The sequence below is a fragment of the Colobus angolensis genome, unplaced genomic scaffold (assembly GCF_000951035.1).
Source record: "Colobus angolensis palliatus isolate OR3802 unplaced genomic scaffold, Cang.pa_1.0 Scaffold64, whole genome shotgun sequence".
Classification (NCBI taxonomy): domain Eukaryota; kingdom Metazoa; phylum Chordata; class Mammalia; order Primates; family Cercopithecidae; genus Colobus; species Colobus angolensis.
Window position 1 is genome coordinate 758,917 of NW_012120043.1, and position 8,921 is coordinate 767,837.

The window sequence follows — 8,921 nt, forward strand, 5'->3', positions numbered from 1 at the left end:
AGAGACGGGGTTTCACCGTGTTAGCCAGGATGGTCTCGATCTCCTGACCTCGTGATCCGCCCGCCTCGGCCTCCCAAAGTGCTGGGATTACAGGGTGAGCCACCGCATCCGGTCCTTGTGCACCTTTTCTGTGTTCAACTGTGTTAGACACACAAACCCTCACCGTCGCCTTGCCGTTGCCTGCGGGACCCAGGACAGCCAGCGATTTGTATTCCAGGAGCGCTGGCTGGGCTGTGCCTGTGCCTGGGTATGTGGGAGGCCTCACCCGTGAGGTGCGTATGACTCAGTCTTTGATGTTCACACTGACGAAATCACCAACAGACACATTTATCAGGACGCGTCCTGCACGAAGACAGAGGCAGAGGCTGGAGCGACGCGGCCACAAGCCCAGGAACCTGGAGCCCCCAGAAGCCGTGAGAGGCAGGAAGGTTTCTTCCTTGGAAACTTCAGAGGGAGTGCAGCCCTGCAGACACACCTTTTGTTTGTTTTGTTTTGTTTTTAGAGACAGGGTCACGTTCTGTCACCCAGGCTGGAGTGCAGTGGTGCGGTCTCGGCTCGCTGCAGCCTCCACTGCCCAGGCTCAAGCAATCCTCCCACCTCAGCCTCCCAAGTAGCTGGGACGATAGGCACGAGCCACCCCACCTGGGTAACTTTTTGTATTTTATTGTAGAGATGGGGTCTCACTGTGTTGCCCAGGCTGGTCTTGAATTCCTGGACTCAAGCCATTCACCCGCCCTGCAAAATGCTGGGATTACAGGCGTGAGCGGCCACCTTGCAGAGAAATTGGTTTTGGACTTCCGGGCTCCAGGACTGTGGGAGAATAGATTTCTGTTGTTTTAAGCTGCAACGTGTGGCTGTAGGGAGTTGAGGATCGATTTGAGATGAGGTGGCCCTAAAGCCAGCAGGCTGGTGTCCTGAAAAGAGGAAAGAGAGACGGGGAGAGGGTCTTGTGGAGACGGAGGCAGAGACTGGAGCGCTGCGGCCACAAGCCGGGACGCACCTTGATCTGGGGTTCCCAGGCCCCTGGACCCGGAGAGGACACCGTCTGTCGTCCCAGGCCGCCTGGTTTCTGGGGCCTCCTTGCAGCCCCTCTGGGAAGCTCGTTCACCAGCATTTCTGTCGCGCAGCCTTGTGGTTCTTCACCTGCCCAGCGGGGCCTCCGGCTCTGTTTCGGCTCTGGCAGCGGCTCGGGGATCCTAGGGGTGGGAACCCCTGCTCCTGTCCTCCTGGCCTGGCCTCCAGCGCAGGGGGGACGTGGTTCCCACACCTGAGCTCTGGTACCAACTAACCCATCCCCTCTCCGCCCTCACAGCTCTACGAACTCGACGGGGACCCCAAGAGGAAGGAATTCCTGGATGACTTGTTCAGCTTCATGCAGAAGCGAGGTGAGCCCTCTGTTCTCACCCACCCCGGAGGGAGGTCACAGAAACGGGGCTGTAGGAGGGGCCCTATTGGCTCCAGGTATGTTGGGGTGGTAGTGAGCTCTCCGTGGCTGGAGGCATCCAAGGCTCCTAAATCAGGAAGGACTTCAGGGATGTCTTGAGGGGATGCTCATCCTGCCATGGGGGTTTGATGCGGGAGGCACGCCTGTGAGTCTAAGGGGTAGGCCCCCTGGTGGGGGGCGGGGCAGTCTCAGGGCCCCAACCCAGAACAGGCCGTCTCCTTGGCATCCAGGGTGCAGGGAAGTGGGGGTCCCCGCTACTGGGTACTGGGGGAATGGAGCCAGCCTCTGTGTTTGGGGAGTGGGGTCAGATCCAGACTGGCCAGGTGGGTGCAGGTGCGGCAGCACAAAAGCCCCCAGCCCGCCGCGAGGTGGCTTAGAGTCTAATGATCTCATGGCATTTGAGTCCCGGCCCCTCCCCTCCTCCCACGAGGGCCTCAGTTTCCCCATCTGTAAAAATGGGCCACAAACAGTCCCTGCCCAAAACTCAGTGGCCAGCAGGTACCCCAGACGTGCTGAGTGCAGGGCTGCTGTTTACTGTGCGCACTTATTGGGCACCAACGGTATATCAGGCCTTGGCCGCTTGTACACTGCTCTGTGCCTCTGAAATCTCCTGGCCTGGGGAGGGCAGGTCTGGGCTGGTGTCCAGGTGGGGAAACTGAGGTCCAGACACAAGACAGACTCAGAGACGACCAAGGGCAGCCGGAATGTCCCCAGCGGCCATTCCCAGGCCTCACCCCAGCTTAGAGCAACCAAGGGGCAAAGCGAGTGTGGCCAGGGTTTCCGTCTCGCCTCCAAGTCCTCGTTGGCCAGAGAGCGGCTGGGAGCGTCTGCCACCAGGTAGGAGCCGCTCCAATCCCCTGGACACTCCTCTAGGGCAGGGAGCTAGCTCCGATCCCCACTGTTCAGACCCCACTGTTCAGACGGGGGAGGAGGTCTCAGGGTCCACAGAGGCAGGAAGGGGTGGGGCAGAGGGCTCTGTCCCTACACTTGGGGCCATGCCGGGGGCCGTGTAGGGGCCGCTGTATCCCAGCCTCCGCCCACCCCTCCCCTGGCTTCTATAAACACAGGCCCCAGACCCGCCACTGCCAGCCGCCCTCCCGGAAGGGAAGGAGAAGGAGGAGGGCTGTGGGCCCCGCGGCCCACACTGCCCAGCAGCCTCCGAGTTAACCCCTCCCGTGCTGGGAACAGAGGATCCAGACCTGGGACCTGGGCGGGGGCCTCTCCATGTGTTATCCTCCAAGCCCAGCCTTGACCAGGGCCCACTGCCCCCCATGAGGCTGGACAGATCCTCCCTGTGACCCTTTATCATCCCGTTCACACCTGCTCGGCCCTGACCACCCTGCTGTGGGGCTCCAAGCTCCTGGGTCCAAAGCCAACCCGTGTTGCTGTTACCCATGCCTGGTGTCGTGGGGGTACTTAGAAAGCACGGTGGGCCGGGCGCGGTGGCTCAAGCCTGTAATCCCAGCACTTTGGGAGGCTGAGACGGGCAGATCACGAGGTCAGGAGATCGAGACCATCCTGGCTAACACGGTGAAACCCCATCTCTACTAAAAAATACAAAAAACTAGCCGGGCGAGGTGGCAGGCGCCTGTAGTCCCAGCTCCTCGGGAGGCTGAGGCAGGAGAATGGCGTAAACCCGGGAGGCGGAGCTTGCAGTGAGCTGAGATTTGGCCACTGCACTCCAACCTGGGTGACAGAGTGAGACTTCGTCTCAAAAAAAAAAACAAAGCACGGTGAGGCTGGGTGTTGTGGCTTACGCCTGTAATCCCAGCATTTTCGGGGACCGAGGCAGGTGGATCACTTGAGGTCAGGAGTTCGAGATCAGCCTGGCCAACATGGTGAAACCCCGTCTCTACAGAAAATACAAAAATTGGCTGAGCATGGTGGTGTGCACCTGTAATCCCAGCTACTTGGGAGGTTGAGGCAGGAGAATTGCTTGAATCCAGGAGGCAGAGATGGCAGTGAGCTGAGATTGCACCACTGCACTCCAGCCTGGGCGACAGAGCAAGACTCTGTCTTTAAAAAAAAAAAAAAAAAAAAGCACAGGGAGGCTGGGTGAGGTGTGGCTCACACCAGTAATCCTAGTACCTTGGGAGGCCAAGGAGGGAGGATTGCTTGAGCCCAGGAGGTCGAGACTGCCCTGAGCTATGATTGCATCACTGCACTTCAGCCTGGGTGACAGAGTAAGCCCCTGTCTCAAACAAACAAACAAAGCAAGCATGGTAGGCTGCTCATGAGTGTGGGTGAGATGGAGGTCCTGGCACATGGGGCCGTGAGGGTTGGTGTCCAGCTTTACCTCCCTCTCCAAGCTGGGAATTCCTACAGGACAGGAGCCAGCGAGCTCCTATGCATCCCTCAAAACCCAGCCTCAAAGCTCCCTCTTCCTTGCCTTCCTCCTGGAGCTTCCCGCTCTGTAATGGGGACCCTTGGAGCTGAGAATCTGTCAGGTGAACTCGCCTGTCACCCTAGACGCTACAATCTACCTCTCCTTCACTCCAGACAGAGGGAAAGAATTTTATTTTTCCTGTATCACAAAGTAAAAACCTCCAACTAAATTTCTCAGAATTCTCTGGGGGCTGGAAGTGAGGGAGGGGTCCTGACCGCACCCCCTTCCCCTCAGCAGCAGCCTCTGGACCACCTGACCTGCTGTTCCCTGACAACCTCCCCGCCCTTCCTTATCTGGGCCCCACGATGGGCCCTGCTGATGCTCCCAGCTGCTTCTGTAAACATCCTCCTCCCACCACTGCAGAGCCAGGGCGCGGCCCTGGGAACCAATCCTCTAACCCTCTGCTGCCGATCCTTCTTGTTTTTGAGACAGAGTTTTGCTTTTGTTGCCAAGGCTGTAGTGCAATGGCGGGGTCTCGGCTCTCTGCAACCTCCATCTCCCGGGTTCAAGCAATTCTCCTGCCTCACCCTCCCAAGCAGTTAGGGTTACAGGTGCCCACCACCAGGCCCAGCTAATTTTTGTATTTTTAGTAGAGACGGGGTTTCTCCATATTGGCCAGGCTGGTCTCGAACTCCTGACCTCAGGTAATCCTCCCACCTCGGCCTCCCGAAGTGCTGGGATGACAGGCGTGAGTCACCGCACCTGGCCTGATGCCGTTGCTTTTGCTTTGCAAACTCTGAGGCCTGAACTGGTGTCCCGAGTGAGGCCGGGCGGAGGCTCTGGGCAGGTTTCCGGGCTGATCGTGCAGCTAACACCCAGCCTGGCTCCTCTAGCTCAGGCTGTAAAACGGGTTTCAGGTGGGGTCGGGTCTGAGGCCCATCTTCTTCTAACCCGGGATCTCCTCCATTCACTGGAGGTTTTGCAACCTGGGAAGGGCCTGGAAGTGGCCGAGGGTGGTGGGAGGTGGTTCCGGAAGCTTCTTCCGGGGGTCCCAGGGGTGGCAGGCCTCGTCCAGGCAGAGGGCTGGCCGCTCACTCAGGGCTGCACCGGCCCTCCAGCCAGTCACATCACAGAACCACCGATGTCCACGTCCCCATCCCCAACGGGGCGATGGGCGTCCCCTCCCACTCCATGGTGAGTGGGCAGCAGCTGTGGCCTGGGCCACTTGCCCTCACTGGTCTTCACTGAGCGCCTGCTGTATGCCGCTGGGTGCCGGGACCCCACGTAGGCAGAACATGGAGCGGGGGCCACAGACAGTACACAGTTGATCTCCTAAGCGCAGAATTTCACTGACTGGACGAGAGGTTTAAGTGGGGGCTTGCCTACTGTCAGGCCAGGGAGAGGCTGGGCAGAGGTGGAGCCGACATCTGAAGCCAGAGGCTCCCGGTGCAGGGGCAGCCTGGGAGAGCCCTGGAGGGGGCGGGTGGGGCTGGAAGGGTGAGGAGGGGCCCTGTCTTCAGCCAGCTCCAGGAGGAGGTTGCAGGAACCTGAGTCAGCCCAGCCCCGTCTTCTTCCTGCGCTAGCCCACCCACCGCCCTTCCCCTGCCTGAGCTGATCCTCCCCCTTTCCCACCCTGGCATAGCCCACAACCCTCTCCTCCTGGGCTAGCCTACCCCCCCATGCCGGGGCTAGCCCAACCCCTTCCCCTCCCTAGGCCAGCCCACAGCCCTCCATTCTCCAAACTCCAAATCGGGTATGCCAAGCTTTACTCCTTGCCTGCCTGAGGCTGCAGAGTCCCTGTCAGCGTGGAGGGAACAGGCCTCTGGGAACACAGGCGGAGTTGTTCTAGCAGCTGCCATGGTGGGTGGCGTGGAGTAGGAATAACAAAGATCCGGGCATCTCCCATACATCCCTCCTCTCAGTAACCCTCCTCCCGAGGGCTGCGCTGTCCCTAAGCCTAGGTTACTGGTGGGTAAACTGAGGCAGAGCTGCCCCCCTCGGTGCCCTCTTGAGCAGCAGTTTCCAACCTGGATGATCCTGCACCGACAGAGGACCCTGGGCAATGTCTGGAGACATCTGTGGTTGTCACAGCCTGGGCCGGGGAGTGCTCCTGGCATGGAGAGGGTGGAGGCCGGGACACTCAGCTCCCTGCAGTGCCCAGGTGGCCCCCAACCTCCCTCTCGCCCCTGCCCCCAGGGACACCTGTGAACCGTATCCCCATCATGGCCAAACAGGTCCTTGACCTGTTCATGCTGTACGTGTTGGTGACGGAGAAGGGTGGCCTCGTGGAGGTCATCAACAAGAAGCTATGGCGCGAGATCACCAAGGGCCTCAACCTGCCCACGTCCATCACCAGTGCGGCCTTCACCCTCCGGACCCAGTGAGTGGTGGGCGGCTGTGCCCTGGTCGGGCCAGGGCACTCTGAGCAGCCAGTGCAAGTGGCTCCCTGAAGAAGAGGGAGGGGGTGGTGGGCAGCCGCAAAGGGCACAGGGCCACGCTGTGCATCCAGGTCCTGAGAGCATCAGGTAGGGGTGCGAGGACCACACAGGCTCTGGGGTTATGCAATCAGGGGCCATTGCGAGGAACAGCATTGAGATGGAGGGAACAGTGTGGCGAAGGCCCAGTGGCTCTGGGGGCTGCTGAGGAAGTCCAAGGGAGGAGCCAGGGATGGTGGTGCCACAGTGGGGTTTACTTTGTACTGAAGGTCAAAGGGAGCCACCGGGGTGATCTGGGTGCCATCCTCTTCCCTCGTCCCACCCACAGATACATGAAGTACCTGTACCCCTACGAGTGTGAGAAGCGGGGCCTCAGTAACCCCAATGAGCTCCAGGCAGCCATAGACAGCAACCGACGGGAGGGCCGGCGCCAAAGCTTTGGGGGCTCCCTCTTTGCCTACTCGCCAGGTGGGGCGCACGGCATGCTCTCCTCACCCAAGCTGCCCGTGTCCTCCCTGGGCCTGGCCGCAAGCACCAACGGCAGCTCCATCACCCCCGCCCCTAAGATCAAGAAAGGTAAGGGCCTGCCTGGGGCCTGGGGCGTGTTCCCAACTGATTCAGCCTGGCTGGCTGACCTTGGGGGATATCTCTTCCCCTCTCTGGGTAACCAGGATGAAAAACACTATAGTTGACATGGAAAAGGGCTTCCAATCTACCAGTCTTCTGCCCATGGCAGACATTACCAATCCATCACTGCTTTTCTAATCCCACACAGGTGGCAGGCAGACATTGCTAATCAATCTGTGTTTCCAGTCCTATGGCCAAGGCAGACATTACTAATTCATCACTGTTTTTCCAGTCTACACTGAGGCAGGCATCATCAGTTGATCAGTTTTCCCTCCCACTGAGCCTCTGTACCCTCCATAACACAGAGGTACCAATAGCACACGCAGCAGCATGGCCTCAGTTTGCCTGTCTGAGTTCCCATTTCTCATCTGGACAACATAGTGAGACCCCATCTCAAAAAAAAAAAAATTAGCTGGGCGTGGCAGCGTGCACCTGTGGTCCCAGCTACCCAGGAGGCTGAGGTGGTCAGATTGTTTGAACCCAGGAGGTCGAGGCTGCAGTGAACTAAGATTACACCACTGCACTACAGCCTGGGCAACAGTAGTGAGACCCAATCTAAAAAAATTTTTTTAGGCCAGGCACAATGGCTCAAGCCTATAATCCCAGCACTTTGAGAGGCTGAGGCAGGCAGATCACAGGAGTTTGAGGCCAGCCTGACCAATATGGTGAAACCCCGTCTCTACTAAACATACAGAAATTAGCCAGGTGTGGTGGCGTTTGCCTGTAGTCCCAGCTACTTGGGAGGCTGAGACAGGAGAATCACCTGAAACCAGGAGACAGAGGTTGCACTGAGCCGAGGTCACGTCACATTACATTCCAGCCTCGGCGACAGAGATTCCGTCTCAAAAAAAGAAAATTAGCTGAGTGTGGTGGTGGGCACCTGTAATCCCAGCTACTCTGGAGACTGAGGCAGGAGAATCACCTGAGCCTGGGAGGCGGAGGTTGCAGTGAGCTGAAATCACGCCACTGCCCTCCAGCCTAAGCAACAGAGCAAGACTCTGTCTCAAAGAAAAAAAAAAAAAGAAGGTGCATGTTCCTGCCTCGAGTGGAAGGCAGTCCCCAGCCCCTCCTGGCCACAAATTCCCCTTCTTTCCTACCTAGAGGAGGACTCAGCCATCCCCATCACGGTCCCTGGCCGCCTGCCTGTCTCCCTGGCAGGCCACCCTGTGGTGGCAGCCCAGGCAGCAGCTGTGCAAGCAGCAGCCGCCCAAGCAGCTGTGGCCGCACAGGCAGCCGCCCTGGAACAGCTACGGGAGAAGCTGGAGTCGGCAGAGCCTCCTGAGAAGAAGATGGCCCTGGTGGCTGATGAGCAGCAACGGCTGATGCAGCGGGCACTCCAGCAGAACTTCCTGGCCATGGCGGCCCAGCTGCCCATGAGCATTCGGATCAACAGCCAAGGTACTGCCCTGGTGCCCAGACCCGCTGTGCTTCCTGGTTGTGTCACACAGTGAGGGCCTTGGAGCCTCCATATGTAAAGAGTGCCAACAAATCAATAAGAAAAAAACCCGGCTCGCACTTGTAGTCCCAGCACTTTGGGAGGCCAAGGTGGGTGGATCACTTGAGGTCAGGAGAGTTTGAGACCAGCCTGGCCAACATGGTGAAACCCCATCTCTACTAAAAATACAAAAGTTAGCTGAGTGGTGGTGGGTGCCTGTAATCTGAGCTACTCAGGAGACTCAGGTAGGAGAATCACTTGAACCCAGGCGGTGGAGGTTGCAGTGAGCCGAGATACCGTACCATTGTACTCCAGCCTGGACAACAGAGTGAGACTCTGTCTCAAAGGAAAAAACAAAAATGGGGGGTGCTGGGGGACTGGACACAGTGGCTCATGCCTGTAATTTTAACACTTTGGGAGGCCGAGGCGGACGGATCACGTGAGGTCAGGAGTTCAACACCAGCCTGGGCAACATGGAGAAACCCCGTCTCTACTAAAAATACAAAAAATTAGCCAGGCATGGCAGCGCACCCCTGTAGTCCCAGCTACTTGGGAGGCTGAGGCAGGAGCATCACTTGAACCGGGAGGTGGAGGTTGCAGTGAGCCGAGATAACGCCACTGCACTCCAGCCTGGGCAACAAGAGCAAAACTCCA

The 8,921-nt window shown here is 58.6% G+C and overlaps 1 protein-coding gene across 1 annotated transcript in view; it reads left to right on the plus strand.

The window, feature by feature from the left end:
• The window catches only part of ARID3A (AT rich interactive domain 3A (BRIGHT-like)), a 37,536-nt gene extending 29,253 nt beyond the window's left edge, over positions 1-8,283 (plus strand). Inside the window, exons 2-5 of the mRNA XM_011964095.1 lie at positions 1,313-1,385; positions 5,967-6,150; positions 6,534-6,781; positions 7,934-8,283. Of these exons, the coding sequence (XP_011819485.1) occupies positions 1,313-1,385; positions 5,967-6,150; positions 6,534-6,781; positions 7,934-8,283 (855 nt within the window). The remainder of the gene's footprint in view (positions 1-1,312; positions 1,386-5,966; positions 6,151-6,533; positions 6,782-7,933) is intronic.
• The last annotated feature ends 638 nt before the right edge of the window (positions 8,284-8,921 follow it).